Raw genomic sequence first — 20,586 nt, 5'->3', positions numbered from 1 at the left:
CTTTATTGTTTAATTTGAGTAGCTTACCGTGCTGCTCAAAGCCTGCTCTGATTATGCTCTCCACATTAGTTATTATTTTAACCAGAACTCATATTACATATATTATGATGTGAGAGAAACAACAAACTTTGCTTTCAAATTTTGATAGAATGTAATACAAGGTCATGTTACAAATCACAATTTTCATGACATGAAAGTCTCAATAATATTTACCAGCTAATTTAGATGGATGAGAGATTTAAATGAAAAATTATAGCCTGCTAGATGATCGATTGAAAACTTGAAAATTAATGAACCAACCTGAAAACTTGGGATTCATTAGAATTTAGATTGAGAGAAACATCAAACTCTGCTTTTAAATCTCGTTAGAATGCAATACTAGTTCATGTTTCAAACCAACATTTTCATGATTTGACGAAAGTCTCAAAAATATTTACGGTACTAGCTAATTTAGATGGATGAGAAATTCAAATGAAAAATTATAGCCTGCTAGATGATCCATTGAAAACTTGAAAATCAATGAACCAACCTGTAGTCCGGGCGCAAATGTCATGAATAAGGCACTCCGTGGTCATTTTTGAGTAACAGCCGTTACATGGAAGTTGTCTCAATTCCTTTGTTAGGTCTAGCATAATAAGGATCGTAATGATGATAAGTCGAAATCAAATGGAAACAGGATGGCCGCCAAAATTTTCAGGGTCTTGCTATATCGCTTGTATTTCAATAACCGTTCAAGATATTCAACCGTTTTTTGACGAAAATATTTAGAAAATCTTCCTTTACAATTTTTGTTTTAAAAAATGTTCCTTTAAAACGCATAAGTTATCTTTTTAGTTATAACCTTCAAAAGCCCAAAAAAACGTTTTTTCTAAATTTGTTCGAATTCCATTCCATTATAACTTTTTTTGTGCAAGATATACAGATAAATTTTAAATCTATGAAATTCAGAGCGTTTTTTGAACTTTGGAACGATATATCTTCATGCGCTGTACGTCAAAAAATGAGTTCTCCAGCGCCCTCCAAAGAAAACCCTGCATGATTTCTGGTGCGATTTTCCATATGCATGAGGTAACAAGCTAGAACTATAAAATCGATTTTTTCATGACTACTTCAAGATAGAGACTTGCAAATGGTCTCAATCTCTTCGTTATAACAATTCGAATAAGAATATTGATGATGGAAGCAACGAGAATATTCGACATCATTGAAAAATACAAGATGGCGGTTATTATTGACAGACATTTTATATTGCTTGTTATTCAGTTATTGTGAGAGATATAGGATTGGTTTTACCACCAAAGTGTTTAGAATCAACCATACTATGATATTTGAGAGAATCGTCTTATTTCGACCACTCTTTTCATGATTTATTCAACTTCAAAAACTTGAAACATACATTTTTCGGGGACAATATTTCACTTTCCACTCTGTATATGTATTCGCAGTAGACAAACACTAGTATTATTGGCACAGTGTTGTAGAATATTTCCAAAGCTTCAAAATGACATCTGGTTGGAGGCTGATAGTGCATATTTTACGGCTGGAGCGTCATCGGAAAAAGAGTAAGAAGTACTGTTTGCAGCGGAAAACACGCTTTTCTACCAAATGCCAATCCTAACAATTAGAAAACCGTGTAACGCATGACTCCTTGAAGGTACAGACTTGGGAATGGTATCATTTACCCCAAATTTAGGGGGATTTGGGAAAAATCTGCTCATAACCCTCCCCCTACGAAAAAAATGTGTCGTACCGTCATTTTAAACACGACTGACTTTTTCTTGGACCCCCCCAAGAATTCCAGTCTACGTCCAATATCTTCTCTTCCTATAGGGCACCCCTGAGTAATTCAAATGAATAAATACGGGAAATACAGATTCAACTACAATAATTCTAATTCCAACTGGGATTCTCTAACAAATGTTCTAATATTAGACAATAAATGAAATGAAGAATACTCTATTAGGCGGAGTTGAGACTTAATAGTCTTTTCTACCACTCAACCTAGACTTTGTGAATCATTTGAAAGGAAGTAGGCTAGAATACAATGAATGGAGTAGCAAATTCGATGAGTAGTGTTTTATTTGCAAATATGCTTTGACAGTTTGATAGTGCATGTTTTACACTTGACATAGCAGCACCAGTGATAGCGGCAGTGACATCTCTGTTGGCTCTCCTCCACGTGACTAGTGTGGCCCCGCCCACAACACATGCTCTCGCAACCAAAGTGTCCCGTCGCCGTGGCGTTGCATGTCCTGAAACCATCAAAACATCCATCATTCATATATATTCATCAATTACTTGAAACTATGGTGTACTTGTGTGTATAGGGTTTAAGATTTGGCACCCAGGACACTCATTAAATCTAATTGACCTTTAAATCTATTAGTTTAATGGTCCATTATATTTAATGCGTGTCCTAAAACCGTGCCTTTAGAGAATCACAAACAACAAATAATAATAAGGGAAGTATATGCCACATATTGGTTCTTTTGTAATTTATATTGTAGTTCTGATTTTTAATATATTGTTTGAATACATAAGAGAAGTCCAGAACTATTTTTTTCATGCGAAATTTCCTTGTGCTAGATAAAGAGTGGCCCAAAAACCTCTTATTTCTGGTTCATTTTCAGCTATTTCCGCCAAATCCAGTAATCGGACAGAAAAATTATCTCTCTCCTTTTTTTAGATTATGAAATTCTGATTATAATTATTATTTAGATTATGGTATATATTTGTTTTTTCAACACTAATACAAACATATAATGAAAAAATATAATTTCACGTCATTATCAAGTGACAGAAAATTCGTTGTGATATGGAAGCTGCAATGCATCATTAGATTGTCTGAACTAAACAAACCAACCTCAAGATCGAACTAACATGAGAGTTAAATAATTTAAAAAATATTATGTAAAATACATTAATATAGACCAATTTGTAAAGTCAATAAACGTGTTTATGTTCAATCGGTTAAGTATAGTATTCAATCGGCTTAAATAGTTTTTTGGCCCCCTCCCTATCAAGAATTCTTGCTCAAATAATCCTACATTTTCAAAGACTATCCTTTACAGTTTGCATTCTTAGGTAGCCTACGCATAGGCCTATACCATATCTCAAAATGGAGTTGGAAAAACTTGCGTGCTGGTAAAGCGATTGAAATAAGAGAAGGAAACGTTTTCAGTATTCAGCAGTACTACACGGTACCTAGCATAAAGGAAGACCGACAAAAAGGTCCTCGCATATTAGACACGTTAAAATCCTATGTCCGGCCTGTAATAGTAATAAACATTAACAGGCCGAGGAAATTCCACACTCACATGCGATGGTAGTATTAGCCTTTGGTGCGGTTCATAAAATGCATTTTTTTCCAACGATTAAGTAATAATTTCCAACTAAAGTTTACTACTATTTCTAGAACCCATTTCTACCTCTAACTATTCCACTATTCCATCTCTTGAACCATTAACAGGATTGTAAAATAGGTGCTGAACTTTCGTTTTTTTTTTTTTTTTTTGAAGAGCAGTTTTGTTCTCGGAATGATTATTCGAATGAAGGAGCTTAACCCAACTGGATTTCTCTCATCAATATACGGTATTATGACAATTGCTGCACCCTGTAGCCTAATGTTAGTATTACAATGTTGAGGCTAATTTTTTAAATAGTACGTTTGATGTGTTAGCCTATAATGTTTGTCCATTCATAAAATTTAATTAACCAATAGATATTTTTTCACTTATATAAAGTCAATTAGCTCAACTCTATTTTTGTAATTGTGTTGACATTGGGTTTTTCGAATTTCTTCATTAGTGTATTTTGAAGTGTGCTTTTTGGTAATAAGAAAATAATACAGGGTCAGTTTGATTTGGAATGTATTGCAACCGATTCATTGATTTGTTGCTTAAATTATGCAATTTATGAAATTCTCAAAATCAATCAATTGAAGTAGATCTGTGCTACCTATATAATTATTTAAAAAATCGGTAGACTGGAGCATTACAAAAATATTTTTATATTCAAACTTTGAAATTTATTATTTTGTTAACTAAGTTTTGATTGATTCTTGCCTTAAAATGTCAATATTGTTCAGACAATCACAGAAAGGAGAACATAAAACATTGAATTATTCTATAATTTAGAATACTGTATGGTTAATTTCATTCAGTAAAATGAGAAATGGGTTTTCATCGCATGATAGCCTACTTGATACGCTGAGAGATGTTTCAATTATTGGAGAAAACTATCATTAAATTAGTTTTCCAAGGTTTATGAGACTAAAAAATTCGTGATCATTAGGCCAGTATTAATTTAATAAAAAGTTTATAAAAAATGCGTGATCATTAGGCCAGTATTAATTTAATAAAAAGTTTATAAAAAATTCGTGATCATTAGGCCAGTATTAATTTAATAAAAAGTTTATAATATTTATTCATCAATAATATTCAACTGATTGAAAAAATTCTACATCAAACAAGATAAATAAAAAACATACATTCTCTAGAATGTAAAATATGGTACGGTACTCTACAAGCTTCAGAAGCTCTGAATCTATATTATTCCACAATGGAAATGAAACAATAAAGGAACTGTTGAGAAAAAGTAGCTTTTCAAGAACGACTCGTGATGTTGGAATTCGAGTTGCATACAGGCTGTCAGAGTCGACAAAAACATTCCATGATACCATTTCAGATGAGACAGATTCCATCACGTGTCTAGAAGAATAGAATTGAAGGGTCATTAGGAAAAGTTTTTTGAAATGAAACATTCTTTCACTCGCCATTTTGCTGCTTCATCTAAGATCGAACAAAAACTTATTTGTGACAGTCACAGCAGGATTTAAATCTACTTACAAACGTTTCTAAATAGATTTGTTCAAAAGTAACAAAATATTTTCATATATCGTTGGGGTGTTAAACATTTTTAGCTTGTCCAATTGTTATTGAAATTGAAAATATTGATTAATAACATAGAGAAAAAAAATTAGATTGATATCATATTATGCTATGATAAACTAGAAAAGTACGGCATTGAAATCCATCTAACATTTTCTCTTAGTTGGAAAGAGAAGTAAATGAAAATTATTGGTTTATTGTTGACACGTAATCAATGTCGCAGTTGGTCCTCTGCTCTGCTCTGCCCTGAAGGAGACCCTGCCAGAAGGAGAAATAGAAGTAATAGATAAGCAGATAAGATAAGAAAAAGAAGAAGCAAAAGGAGGATGAGGAGGAGAAGGAAGAGAAGGAAAAGAGAAGGAGAAGAGAAGAAGAATGAAGGAGTGATTGAAAAGCAGGGGGCGGAGGAAAAGAAGTTAGAGTATATTCTCTATTTATATTACCTTATTTTCTTGAATGCATCTTAACGTTGCCAGGTCTGATGAAAGCATGATACTATGGTAAACACTAAAACATGATGAGCAATTTTAGTAAGTTTGGTCTGGGAACTAATGTGTACAGTGAAACCAATGTGAGCACCCTTGCTGAGACCTGATTATCAATATGAGTTCAGAGAGTTCTTTATTCAAAAATTCAGAGAGAAATACTTGAAGCTCACCTGTTTTCTCTCTTCCAATAATTTAGAATGTTACGGGCATGACTTTGTATCAGAGAAAAGATAGCAAAAGCTACAGCATTTTGTTCCATTTTCTCTATGCTTGTATTAATGCATTTATTCAATCTCAAGGTGAAGAAGGAAGATAGAGCAGTAATCAACAATAATATCACTATAGAGAGGAAATGTTTTTTTTTATAATAATAACTTACTGACATCATTCCCATCTAATAACCACTCACGCTATACCTGAAATTCATATTCAAAGATGTGTTGCTTGGAACGTGAATTAGAATTTGAATTAAGGATGATATGAAAGCATGGAAAATGTAAAGGTACCTTCCAGTGGTTCCAACACTGCCTTGCTTCTCATCGAGGTAACAGTGGTCGGGGGACTTGGTCAAATAGACAAGCAGTTCATCCTTGAGCCGTTTGTCGGCCTCCAATTTGCCGCCCCCAGAGATGTGCCATTTGTCGGCCTCCCATTTGCCGCCCCCACTCCCAATGGTGTGCCGCCCCGCGTCAACCGCCGTCGCGTAGAGCTGCAAGAGGCGGGACTGCAGTTCACCCAGACTGGGGGCCAGGGCTCGCCAACATGTCTTCACACTGCATGACCCTGACACGCCGTGACATTTGCACTGGAGACGAGCGCTCTTCTCCACCAGCTCTCAAACACAAACACCAATACAACGCTATAATAAATAAGTGATACTGTAAACATATTCTTGAATACGATTCATTTCTCATGTAATTCTTGTTAAATAAATAATGAATAATTACTTTTATTTCCACCATAAAAAACAAAGAAATCTCACATACACTTTTTGGAAATTAACTGAACGCTACATCAATTACTGTAAGCGTGGCCAGTGAGTAATTACGTTATTTCAATTCAAATAAACACAAAATAGTTTAAACAGAAGTTTAATAATTCAAATCATACATTATAGGCTAATATACTTCCTTTTGAGTAACCCCTTTCAACTACCTTAATAATAGTGTTGTTTACGTTTATGGGAACGTTTTCCAGGGCCAGCTCATTATGGATAAGACTTATTTATACCCCGGTGGTCAATTAATGATAATATAGGAATGGGAAAACTAAATTAGCCTACCACTAATATTCAACATGAGAAGAATAATATGGAGTGATCTACTGTTTGTTTTACTTTCGCGGATTAAATTTCATTATTAGATTCAATACAAGAAAATATCTGCTACGAAAGTTGAAATAAAGGCAGCTATTCAATAGTATTATCCGACATAAATATATAATATTTGTTAGCGTAATATGTCTTCCCTGATACTGTTTTTTTTTTGCTGAGGGTGATGCTCACATGAGATCTAGGCTTGTGCGTGGGTGATGAGGCAAATAATAAGGAGAGATGAATAGACCTACAGTTTTAGGTGGGTACTGAACCACTGGGAAGCGATTCTACAACTCAATTGATTTTAAAATTGAGACTTTAATACAAGAAATTAAGTAAATAAAGGATTAATTTAATAAAATAAAATGTACGGTATGAGCTAGTTCTGTTAATACTTGCACTCTAAAATGTATCATTGATCAATGGGAATGATTAATTCAATAATTGAACAATATTCAGTATATAATTGATTAACTATTATACAGGGTGTTTCAGAAGTAGTGTCGAGAATTTTAGGGTATTGTACCTGGATGCTAGGAGACTACAAATGTCATATTTGAAGTGTCCAAAACTCAGCGGTTATCCTTATAGCTGCCATTTTGTTTTTTTCACTTAAAAATTTTTATCTCAAGAACGAAATGTTGTATTGATCTGAAATTTGGCATGAATATTTATGCTATAAAGACTCAACTATAAAAAATAAAAAAAATTTTCGTTGAAATTTTTCAAAATGGCGGCCATTTTAAATTTTTGATGGCGAATATCTCGAAAACCGTCCATTTTACAGAAAATTTACAAGAGACAAAAAAGTTAGCAAATTTTTTCACGATTCCAATGATACCTAATTTATTAAGATTGGTCGAAGAATAACAGAGAAATTAATTTTTTTCGTACTGCATGCATGACCACTTTTCACCATTTAAAGATCAATATTAATTTTTTAATTCCAGATGTATTTAAGATGAAGCTTTGAAACGCGGTATGGCTCCATATGGGCAAACAGATGATTTTACAATGGTTTTCAGATGATAATGTTTGTCTTGTAAAAGTATTGTTGTTTCATTAAAAGTAAAGAACCAGATGTAGTGCTTCCTATTTCTTAGTCTCACGTTTCCTAGGTCTTATTTCCATCTTAAATTTCCAGTTTCAATATTTTCTTACGTTGCTTCTACACAAATATTTAATTATTGTAATGGAATTTAGTTCGCTGGAGTACACCGATATTCACTTCATGTATGGAGCAGCTCTTGGCAATGCGACCGAAGCAAGAAGAATGTATGCAGCTGCATTTCCAAACCGCCGTCTCCCTTCCGACAAGGTGTTCACAAGAACTCACAATCGGCTGAGAGAAGTTGGTTCATTTGAACGGAACAGGGTAATTGCTGGTAGGCCTCGAGCAGTTTGAAATGTTGCTTTTGAAGAGGAAGTATTGCAGAAATTCGATTTCAATCCTAGAACGAGTACGAGAGCAGTTGCAAAGCAAATCAATTCAAGTGCTTCTTCTGTGTGGCGTGTACTAAACAAGGAAAGACTTCACCCCTTCCGCTTTCAAAAAGTTCACTCATTGGTTGAACGCGACTATGAGCCAAGAGTAAACTGTGCCCGTTGGTTTCTTCAGCAAGACATTATCCAACCAAATTTTCTAGAAAATGTGTTATTTACCGATGAGTCCAGCTTTACAAGAGAAGGAATCTTCAACTCTCGCAACAGTCACGTCTGGGCCTTAGACAATCCTCATGAGGTCAAAGTGCGTGGTTATCAGCATAGATTTTCGCTGAATGTTTGGGCGGGTATCTTAGGTAATCGCGTGATTGGACCATACATTCTTCCTAATCGTCTGAATTCTCCCACGTACATTACTTTTTTAAGAGACATACTACCAGAACTTTTGGAAGATGTGCCTCTTGCAAACAGATATAATATTTGCTTTCAACATGATGGTGCCCCTGCTCATTTCGGAAATGTTGTTACGGACTTTCTGAACATGACCTATCGTCAGCGGTGGATTGGGCGGGGTGGACCAGTACCGTGGCCCGCACGTTCACCTGACCTCAACCCTTTAGATTTTTTTTTCTGGGGCCATATGAAAGACCTTGTTTACAGCACGCCAGTAGAAAACGAAGAAGACCTTGTGGCAAGAGTGGTTGCTGCAGCAGGTGCCATTCAAGATGATGAAAATGCTTTTATAGCAGTTCGACGGTCCATGATTGAAAGGTGCAGACTGTGTAATCAAGTTGAAGGACGGCATTTTGAGCAATTGCTGCATTAGTATCAGTGAACCGATTTGAGTGAAATTAATATTTTTCAATGTAAAATAAAATTTGGAGGAAAGTTATTCTTGTATATTTCTGTAATAAGAACGGTTTTCATGAAATTATAAAAAAAATTAATATTGATCTTTAAATGGTGAAAAGTGGTCATGCATGCAGTACGAAAAAAATTAATTTCTCTGTTATTCTTCGACCAATCTTAATAAATTAGGTATCATTGGAATCGTGAAAAAATTTGCTAACTTTTTTGTCTCTTGTAAATTTTCTGTAAAATGGACGGTTTTCGAGATATTCGCCATCAAAAATTTAAAATGGCCGCCATTTTGAAAAATTTCATCAAAAATTTTTTTTTTATTTTTTATAGTTGAGTCTTTATAGCATAAATATTCATGCCAAATTTCAGATCAATACAACATTTCGTTCTTGAGATAAAAATTTTTAAGTGAAAAAAACAAAATGGCAGCTATAAGGATAACCGCTGAGTTTTGGACACTTCAAATATGACATTTGTAGTCTCCTAGCATCCAGGTACAATACCCTAAAATTCTCGACACTACTTCTGAAACACCCTGTATATGTGTGTTTGTTTATACATTTTACTCCCAGCCTTGATTTTATTCAGATTCACATCATGTTGGGTCTCCTTATTTGTTGTGGGAATATTTTAAAGCCGTTTTACTCTCTTCTAAACTTTTTGTAGCATGAAGCCAGTTATACACACATTGATTTTTAGATTGGACATAACTCTTGACTAAAATATGATGTGATCAAGTGTTTGTCGAGTTCCATCCAATCTGGTTGAATTTATAAGGACGGCAAAAAATCGTAGGTCCAAAAATAGATGTATGTGTAACTAGACTTATTGATAGCCTCTACTATAGGGCCAAGTTATTAGTGATACAGTTATACATTTCAATAATATCGATTATCTCCATATTATCTTCAACTAGCAGGTAACCCGTGCTCCGCCCACAAGGGTCCATTTTAGAACTTGACAAACTGACAACTTGAAGAGTTTGAAGTAGGCCTAGAGAACCATCCTCGTTTAATTAAGAATCTATATTCCAAATTTCTAGTTAATTTTAATCCAGTAGTTTTGACGTGATGATTCGTCAAACATAATTTTCCTATCCCGTACGGTACGTCTATAAGTCAGCTCTTTCCTTTATTATAGTATAAATAAGTTCTTGAACTTGGTACTAACATAATAAAGTGACAGATCTCAAATCTTGTCTAGAAACCTTCCTCAACTTGACAGAATTGGACTGGTTATTAATTTAGTTACCAATTTTAACAATCTGTTTCGAAGAGGTAGTCTCTCTAGATTATAGTTCTATATTAAAATATGTTATGTATTCATGTCCAATAAATGAAATTTGAATATTCATTCTGAAAAATCTAGAAGGAAAATTGAAATTTGGAATTCGAGGTGCACGAGATTGATATTATTATAATCTATGTGCAAAATTTGGAGATCTATATCATTCCCGTTTTTCCGGTATGCAATCCACAAGTTGACATTTTTTGTTGCAAACAAACACAACCCTACTCTCTCTTATTATAGATAATATTGTATCTTCAATAATATACATTTCAATTATCTTATTTTATGCTTATATTATAGCCTATTTAGTGATAAAGTAGGTAACTCACCTTACGGCCAGCCTTGTTATTATGCAGATTTACACTGTGCTGAGTTTGCTGCGCTGTTGTGTCAATTGTTTGCAAACTTTTGATGTTTGTCTTGTGATGGGCATCGAGGAAGCGGCGAGCAAAGGCGACAGCCCACTTGACGTTATCGCCGCAGCCTCCCCACTTGAAGCCGCCCTCGCCAATGGACGAGTGCAGGTGCACCACTGACTTGGGGCTTGGCGCACATGTGCACCCTCGCACCTGGCCTTGTGCGCATGCGCGAGCCAGAGTGTGCACCAGCGACGCTGCACTGATTGCGTGCACTATCGCCTGTTCTCTGGTGCCTAATAGAATGCAAAAATGTCTTCGGTATAACAAGAAATAATTAATCATTCAATTCATTCAATCCAATACAAAAGAAATCAAAATAAAAACAATACATTCTAAATGAAAATAAAAATACAAAAACAAGTCATGGTGGGGTGATAATAATAATTACTATTATGGTGGGGTGTGCTGAAAAGAAAGAAAGGAGTAAAAATACCTAGCGAACTATGGCTATGGCTTCCACATGTAATTGGCTGATAGTGGGTATAATAAAAGTAAGGGGAAAAGTGCGAAGAGGAGTGAAAAAGGAAAGAATGGAGAAGAAGAGAGGAAGAGTGTGAGAGAGAGATTAGATTAGATTAGATTTCTTTATTTATGCATGTTACAATATTTACTAATAAACCGCACCCGGGCAACTGGAGACGGAGATCGATAATGATGATGATGATGACAGTATTTACTGGCTTATACAGAGAGAGAGAGAGAGAGAGAGAGAGAGAGAGAGAGAGAGAGAGAGAGAGAGAGAGAGAGAGAGAGAGAGAGATAAGTAACATCAAAAGCGAGTCCACTTCTAACAAACATAGCTAAGGAAATGGCATTTTGCATTTAATACATCAATATGAAAGATTTAGTTTAATTTTTCTACTAATCTTAGTCAGTGAGAAAATGGAAAATGAAACTATGCAATGAATAAGAAAAAAGCTCTAGTTGAGGAATATTGGAAACGAGTACTGTAACATCAAGTGATTGAATTACAATATTCACAATAATGCATAGAACGGAAAAACAGGCGTCAGCCCAAAACTTACCCTCAAAGCACAAAAGAAGCGAGCCGCGCCTCGAAAATTAAGAATATTCCGATTAAATACTTGGCGCCAGTATGGGCACACCAGAAGCGCGCTGCTTCTCCGTTAATGCAAAAATGTCGATAGTGAGGTGCGGCATGCATACTGAGTGCTTTGAGCTTTATTGTTTTATTCCTCAAATTTGCTAATCATTTAGGAACCGTCGAAAAAGCTTGGAATTTCTCTTCGTATAATAAGGTTTCCCGATTGTAGAAAAACAGAAAAATAGTAGAATGTGGCCACACTCTGATGCAGGTGAAAATTGTTCCAAAATATTAAATCTGTTTTTTTTTTATATAGTTAGTTGGTTTGATATATGTATAACAATATAGTATAGCTATATATAGTCTAATGTATAACTATATATAATCTATAGATAGTCTATATAGTCTAACTGGGAATTATCCAGACTCAAATGCTTCAAGGGGGTTGAAAGATGAAAGAAAGAAAGATAATCAATCTTCCCTGCCCTTGTCTTGTTTAATCGAAATCTCATCAAACTATAATAATAAACGTTCTCAAATAGACAGTCTGCTGCAGTTCTACTTCTCTTGTAATATTCATCATATTTATAAGTATATTAAATAGAAATATCTGATTCATCAAGAGTATGAGGGTTATTATTATTAAATCTGTTATACATGTTTTAGAAAAGAATATTATGATCACCCCAACACATATTATTATAGTGGGGTGTCATAATAGGACTAAGTTCATTATTAGTAACTTTTTTATGTATATTATGATAGCTATGTAGGCTATATGTTTTGTCAATGAACTCCTCTGGTTGGAATTCATTGGTAATCAGAGAAATTATTATTTGTATTCTTTAGAAGGTTTTGGAGTATTTATATTTCATCTGGTGTATAATTTTTGAAATTTTCCACTGAAAAGGAATTATCAATTTGTCATTTTTTTATAAGTGTATTATTCATTTTTGTTTGTTATATTTTCTGTAATAAACTCCCTTCTTCTGGGGGTAACAGGACGAAGGAAAAAGGAAAAAAGAAAAATTATTATTATTATTCCTTGATGAAATTGGGTGTACCTGTAGTAAGGTCTGGACCGAAGTTGGGTGCCCTGACAACGGATGAGCAGTTCCACCGCCTGGTTGAGAATGCCTGCTGACAGGTGGAGACAGCCAGTGATGCGGCCGCCTTCAGTTGCAACAGCACCTCATTGCAGAGTCGCACCTGGCCTCTTGTCAGCGCATTCAGGCGACGCGCCTCCGCGCAAACGTTCTTGTGGTGCGATATGTTGCTCAAAGTCCTGAAACACAGTCGAGACGAGTTTGCAGAGAGCCACCTAGAGCCACCACTTAGGCACTAAAAAAATATTCAAAGAAATTCTCCAGCACTAATAAATCATAGAATAAAACAATCTTCAACGTGATAAATAATTATTATTATACGAAAATCTCAATTAAATGTTGTAAATCACCCCAAAGACTTCTGCTACTGCAAATATTGACAACAGGGTGAACAGCTAGATGGAATAAATTCGATGAGCGCTACTATACAAAAATTATTTGTCAGTTCTATAATTTTTGTATAGTAGCGCTCATCGAATTTCCATCTAGCTGTTTACCCTGTTGTCAATATTTGCAGTTGCAGAAGTCTTCGGGGTGATTTACAGCATTTAATTGAGATTTTCGTTTAATAATAATTATTTATTAATTAGCAATTGAACAAATGCAACTTCCAATTTGTTTCCATCTGTTCAACGTAATAAGTTTTCTCTGCCCGAACGTTCAACAATGATGAATAAATTATTATTTTTAAGTTAACACTTGTATTTTGTTTAAATTTATTGTTCATCATATTTGATTTGCTCTTTGTTTGTGAATGTTTTTTTAAATGGCGAAATAAATAAATGTAGTCTGTGAAGGATAAATGAATAGTCTATGTCTATGGAGTAATTTGTTCGTCAAATAAAAGTCCAGACGGAATAAATTCAAATTGGAGTGAAGCAAACAATTTCGTCAATTACTGATAAATAAGCTTGCAGTTATTTTCTCCCAAATTTCGTATTCGACTTTCTACATTCCCTTTTCAATTTGCGTATATTGCACTTCGTTTCCATACTCCACTTTGTCTTTTCTACTTTTCAGAAGTTATTCTATTCTTTCTTCACACTGAAAAGCTCAGAAATCAAACAGTATCGGTACTGTCGCTCAGTCGCTGACAATTATAGTTCAGTGTGGTTACTATGCGGACCGGGTGAAGCTATCGTGATTTGGCAGGCTATTTTGAATTGTGTGGATTGGTAATGTGGAGTTGGATTTGGAATTCATCGTGAATTGTAACGTGAAAATATATACAGGGTTATATATTATAATATATTACGGTAATATACACGGTAATATATTCGTAATATATTGGTAATATCTTCTATATATATAAAAGCTAAATGGCACTCACTGACTGACTGACTGACTCACTCACTCGCAGAACTAAAAATCTACCGGACCAAAAACGTTCAAATTTGGTAGGTATGTTCGGGTTGGCCCTTTAGAGGCGCACTAAGAAATCTTTTGGCAATATTTTAACTCTATTATTACTATTACTGGGTGTTCTGCCCTAGGGCAGGTCTAAACATGATTCCTCCTTCTCCATTCCTCTCTGTCCTGTGCAATTCTCTTCATCTTGGAGTACTTTCCCTCCTCCCTGATATCATCCACCAACTTCACTCTTTTTCGTCCCAGCACCCTCCCTCCTTGCACAGTCCCTTCCATTGTCTCCACAAGTAGTCCGCCATGCCTCAGCAAGTGTCCCAGCCAGTTCCGCTTTCGTCTCCTTATCACTGCCATAATATTCCTTTCCTCTCGTACTCTACGCAGTACCTCCTCATTCCTCACTTTATCCATCCAGCTGATCCTCTCCATCTCCCTCCACACCCACATCTCAAAGGCCTCCAATCTCTTCTCTTCCTGCTTTCTGAGAGTCCAGGTTTTCGCTCCATAGAGAGCCACGCTCCACACAAAACACTTGGCCACAATTTTATCTCTAAGGGTGGTTTTTAAGGGTTTAAAGTTCGTCTTTTAGCATGTATATTCTCCTTATTCTCTTAATTCTAATTGAAAAATGTCCATAGAATAATAATAATAATAATAATAATAATAATAATAATAATAATAATAATAATAATAATAATATAATAATAATAATAATAATAATAATAATAATAATAATAATACCTTCAGATGAGAATGCTCAGAAGACCAGAGGCGAGAAAATCAGAAAATACCAAGAGCTGTCATTTGAGCTGAAGGAAATGTATGGGCTGAATACAGTGAGAGTACTTCCAATTGTAATAACAGTCAATGGCCTGATACTCAAGTCGGTTGTGGAATATGTCGAAGTATTGACTTGGTAGACGAGGTGCTGAAGAGAATGCAAAAATCTGTCCTCCTTGACACTGCACGTATTGGCGCAAGTTCATAAAATAGTAAAACAGTGTTATAAAGATGAAAGGAAGGTTGCATTAAAGTGCCCCTTCTTTGAAAATATTTCCGCAAGAGCGTGCTTATAAAAGGGATAATAATAATAATAATGATAATAGCTTTATTTACATTCTTGAAAGAACAAAAGCCTCTCTTATGGGGTATATATGTGGTTGGCAACAAAAACAATTTCACATTAATTTAAATTATAAAATTTTCACTTTTCAATTCAGAGTCTGTCAATAATTTTTGCCCATCTCCTCCTGTCTCTAGCTTCGGTCAGCCACAAATCTCCAACTCGTTGTGAAAGTTCATCCCTCCACCGGAGTGCTGGTCGTCCCCTTCCTCTGGTCCTGTCCCGTGGTATCCATTCCGTGCATGTCTTCGCCCATCTGTCAGCTTCCATCCTTGCCACGTGACCGGCCCATCTCCACTTGATTATATGAGCTTCCCCTTGCAGATACTTCACATTGATCATTTTCAAAATTTCCGTGTTTCTAACTCTCTGTTGTAGTCTAAGCCCGAGTATACTTCTTGACATTTTTGTGTGAGTTGTCTCTAATCTTTTGTCAAGTTCAGCTGTCAGTGTCCAAATTTGAGCCACATACAACAGTGATGGATACTGGATAGACACATTTTCTGAGGGCTTTCGCTTTTAATTCATTCGAGAAGTCTCCTTTGAATATTTTCCTTAGGATCCAATACTTCTTCCATCCCTTCTTTATTCTCTGCTCTATATCCTTTCCTGTCCGATTCTCAAAAGATAGAAGTTGACCCAGGTACTCATATTCATCCACATAGCCTATCGACCCAGCAGTGACCTCAATCCTCTTCTTGCTAGAGTTGATCATAACTCTTGTCTTATTTGCATTCAGATTCAAACCCATTCGTTCACTTGCATCTATGAGTTCGTTGAACATTTCTCTCATCTCTTCAGCATTTTTTTCAAATCAACATAACGTCATCAGCGAATCTCAGGTTTGACAGCTGATATCCATTCACGCATAATCCTCTGTTTTCCCAACTCAGTCTTCTAAAAACATATTCCAAGCAGCAATTAAAAATAATTGGTGAGAGTGGGCACCCCTGTTTTAAACCTCTTTCCACCTTGATGATCCTTCCTTTTCGCTCAAGCTCGATATAGACCTCATTATTTGTGTACAAACTTCTCAATATAGCCAGTCTCTATGCCCGATTCTCTCAATGCTTTCCACATTTGACCGTGGTTGATACTATCAAATGCTTTATGAAAGTCCACAAATCCAAGGTATAAGGGAATCTTAAACTCTATGCTTTTTTCGATGAGTTGATTGGCGGCTTGTAATTGGTCAGCTGTCGAGTATCCAGGTCTAAATCCAGCCTGTTCTGTGGGGTGATTTTCGTAGATCTTGCTTATTACTCGGTTTTTTATTACTGATGCGAATATTTTGTAGATGGTTGATGTCAAAGTAATAGGCCTGTAGTTGCTTATATCTGTACGAGAACCTTTTTTGAACAGAATTATAATTTTACTTCTCCTCCAATCTGTAGGCACTGTCCCCTCCACCATAATTTTATTGAAGAGTTGTTTCAATGGTCGAAGTAGCACATCGATTGCGGAAATTATAACTTCATTAATTGTAATACCGTCATCTCCTGGAGCTTTGTTCTTTTTCAAGCGTTTAATAGCATGTCTTATTTCTTCTTGTAATATATTTGGTACTTGATGATCTGCTATATGCTCTGTGACGTTTGTTTCCTCCTCTTGTCCTTCGTCATTTCTCTCTTCATATAGCTCCTCATAGAATGCTGATACCTGTTCTACTATTCCCCATCTATCCGATATTGCTCCTTCTTCTGTTTCTAGTTTTGGGATCCACCTCTTCTTTACGGTACTTATGAGCTTCTGAACACTTTTAGTCGATTCTGTAGAATTCATTATTGTGCTTATGATACGTTCCTCATAATTCTTGATTTCGTCTCTTATTCGTTTTCTTACTTCCTTCCTAAGCTGTTGATGTTCATCTTTTTGTTCTACTGTCTTGTTAATGATTCTATTCAGCCGCTCTCTTTCTTCTATCATTCGTTTTGTTTCTTCTGATAGTTTACTACTTATTCGTCTTTGTCCTGCGCCCTGTTGGTTCACTCTGTTTGTTTTCCTTGCTGCCTCTCCAATGGATTTAACAATTCCTTCGTAGATCTCTTCGATTGAGTTGCTATCCAAAATTCTCCTATTGTTCAACTCCTGTTCCAGATTCCCGACAAACTCTTTTTCATTTAGTGTATTCGTATTTATTTGTTTTTTCTTTATATAGAACCTTCTCTTTGGGAGAAGTATTTTTGCCATAAGGAGTCTATGATCAGAATCAAACTTCAGCCCACTGAGCACTTTCAACTCTCTTACAAAATTATTGGAGTTCTCTACTATGAAAAAATCGATTTCATGTACATTTCCAATGGGTGACTGCCATGTCCATTTGTCTACCAGTTGACCCTCGAAGAAGGTATTCATTATTTTCAAATTATTGCATGAAGCAAACTCCAGGAGCTTATCTCCTCTCTCGTTTCTGACTCCAACTCCGTAAGACCCGAGTGCTCTACTCTCACCCTCGCTTCTCCTTCCTATTCTGGCGTTGAAATCACCAATTACGATGAGTTTCTCTCCCACTCTCTTCAGTTGCATCAGTCCCACGAGTGTGTCATAGAAAAGATCCAAATCCTCCTCTGTGCTGTCCGATGTTGGAGCATGAACTTGTATTATAAGAAGTTTCACATTGCCTTTTCCCAGTCTTAGAAGAGCCAGTCTATCATTTACACCACGGAATTCTGTGACCTCATTTTTAATTCGATGGTTGATAATAAAGCCCGTTCCTCTATGTCCATGAGTGGCCGCTGAATGACATAAAAGATGACCGCTATTTCTTTCTTCTATGATCTCGTAGCTTCTTCGTACTCCTGCCAATCCTAAATTGTCCCACTCATGCTCTGCTAAGGCTTCTTCGAGCTCTTTCATTCTACCCTCACCGCAAACGGATCTCACATTCAAAGCTCCCATATAAATTTTTTTCATACATTTTTTCTTATTCCGATTAAATTTTTCCGAGAATTCCGACCTGTCTCCTGCCCTTGGCTGCTATGGCTCCTCTCCAATCCTCTCTTCTTGTAGTTCTTCAATTCTTTCTTCTTGAAGCTCTCCTCTTCTCTCTTCCTCTGCAGATGCACTTTGCTTCCCTCGCTGTACACTGCGATGGTCTGTTCCAGTAGTCTTTTGCACTCCTTTTGTTACAAATCTATCTAAACTATCTTGTCCTGCTGCTCTCTTTCCCTTTTTTATCGGTTGTTTGCTTTGGATGTTGTTATCTTCCTGGTTCCTTGGGGATGTCTCTTCACTCCTGCATCTCTTTGAACTAGTTTCTCCTCGATTATCAAGCTCTTCCAGAGATAAGAGTTGACTGTCAACTTTCAATTTATTGCCCATCATAATTACCTTTTTCCCTTCTTTTTTCAGCCTTTTAAGATGTGGAAACAGCTGTTTTCTTGTTTCTCGAACCTCTATGGTTAGATCCTCTTTTCTTCTTATGTGTTCGAATTGTGAGCTTTCTTGTAGGGCACGTTTCTTCCTCAAGATGAGATTTCGAATGACTAGTGAGTTCATTTTTGCAACAACTGGTGATTTATCCTTCTTCTTACTTGTCTTCCATATGTCTCTGATATAGCTCTCATCGGTTTTTGGTACAAGGTATTTCAATATTCTCATTATCTCCTCATCCATCGCGAAAAACGTTTTTGCCTGAACTCCGAAAAATAATAGGTTATATCTCATCTCTTTTTCAGTATTATACCTATCAGTTGTCAAACAATTCTGTTTAATAGCTTGTATTTCCGTTTTTATGCTTTCTATTTCCTTCCCGAGAGCTCCATTTATAGCATCCACCTTGTTTTCAAGAATGTCACGCTTCCCTAGCTTTTTCAGAATTTCCTCTAGCTTTTCATCTACTGTACCCATTTCGATTTCGAGCTGTAGATTGCCTATTGATTCATGAAAAATGTCCATACCATATGTTAATATAGAACTATAATCTAGAGAGAGTACCTCTTCGAAACAGTTGTTAACTGGTAACTAAATTAATAATTTTGTCAGGTTGGCATTAGGTTAAGTTGACTTTGTTAGGTTGGCACCAAGTTGAAGATTGAAATGAATTTGTCGCGGAAAAATTGATTGGGCACTGCTACCTCAATTAGAGCTAGCCATCAGGCTCGCTTCGCTCGCCATATCCGTTTAGCCAGACGTTTAGTCTGGACCCCCGACTGGATCGTCTTAACATATGATAAAAATGCTCAAATGAAGAATGCAGACGAGCGAAGCGAGCCTACTGATCTTATTCTTGGACGATCCAGTCAGGGGTTCAGGGGGCTCCGCCAAGGGGCGAGCGAAGCGAGCCTGACGGCTAGTATATTTATATTGGTAATGTGGAGTTGGATTTGGAATTCATCGTGAATTGTAACGTGAAAATATATAACGTGAAATATATTGTACACTGTGAAAATAGATATTACACGTTTATCGATATACAAATATTCTCTCACAGGTATACCTACGAATAGACTGGTATACAGTATACTGGTACTTATATTCGATTTTCAATTGTTGTGCTCACGACAGGATTATATAAGTCTATCAATCAATATTTTTAATAAATTTATGAGGAGGGGGTGAAAAGGTGTTTTTGATATGACGCCTGACACTTGTGGGTATCATAAAATGTGAAGGGTGATGAGGGTGGGAGGTACGTCTGGCTGTGAGGGTGGGGACCAAGAGGGGGACAACCCTCTGTATTGGAACCCCAATTGAGAGAATCCATGATACGCTAGTTAGTGCTTAAAACATACAAATTTGAATAGTTTCATTCATAACGAAGTGATAGCAACGCGACAAGCGAGAGAGTAGCTCCAGTTACCGTTGCGTCACTATCATTCAGTTAGGGCCAAGCCACATGAAGCGCTTTTTCAGGCGTTTTTGCACTGGCGGCGGATGAGTCAGCGGGGCAGGAAGCTCTCCGAGTGGCTGATTGTTAGCTTCTGATTCCCGAACGCCCTGCTAACTCGTCCACCGCCAGTACAAAAACGCTTCTTGTGGCTTGGTTCTTACAATCTGTTTGTTAGCAGCTAAAGAAAACAGAATATAAGAAATATAATGAACGTATTTATGGTAATTCCCCACTTCATGTGGACAATATTTTACACTAATGTACCACATTTTCCTATTTCTCTTTAGAGGTTTACCCTAACCAAAAAAGTGAAAGAGAGTAAGGGGACAGAGGAGCTCTATTACCTTTCCTTTCAATACAGTGATATATGGAAATAGGATACATTGAGTGTACATTGATTTATGTACATCA

At 36.1% G+C, this 20,586-nt stretch overlaps 1 protein-coding gene across 5 annotated transcripts in view; it reads right to left on the bottom strand.

Moving 5' to 3' along the window:
* Positions 1-2,061: 2,061 nt before the first annotated feature.
* LOC111050235 (protein Wnt-11) overlaps positions 2,062-20,586 on the bottom strand; it is a 39,570-nt gene continuing 21,045 nt past the window's right edge. For all 5 annotated transcript variants that reach the window (XM_039437800.1, XM_039437804.1, XM_039437803.1 and 2 more), the window contains 4 exons: positions 12,815-13,035; positions 10,616-10,938; positions 5,884-6,209; positions 2,062-2,252 (listed from right to left, as the gene is read on the bottom strand). In XM_039437800.1, the coding sequence (XP_039293734.1) occupies positions 2,078-2,252; positions 5,884-6,209; positions 10,616-10,938; positions 12,815-13,035 (1,045 nt within the window). In that variant the 3' untranslated portion in view covers positions 2,062-2,077. The remainder of the gene's footprint in view (positions 2,253-5,883; positions 6,210-10,615; positions 10,939-12,814; positions 13,036-20,586) is intronic.

Source organism: Nilaparvata lugens, chromosome 11 (assembly GCF_014356525.2).
Source record: "Nilaparvata lugens isolate BPH chromosome 11, ASM1435652v1, whole genome shotgun sequence".
Taxonomy (NCBI): domain Eukaryota; kingdom Metazoa; phylum Arthropoda; class Insecta; order Hemiptera; family Delphacidae; genus Nilaparvata; species Nilaparvata lugens.
This window is presented reverse-complemented; position numbering and strand designations above follow the sequence as displayed.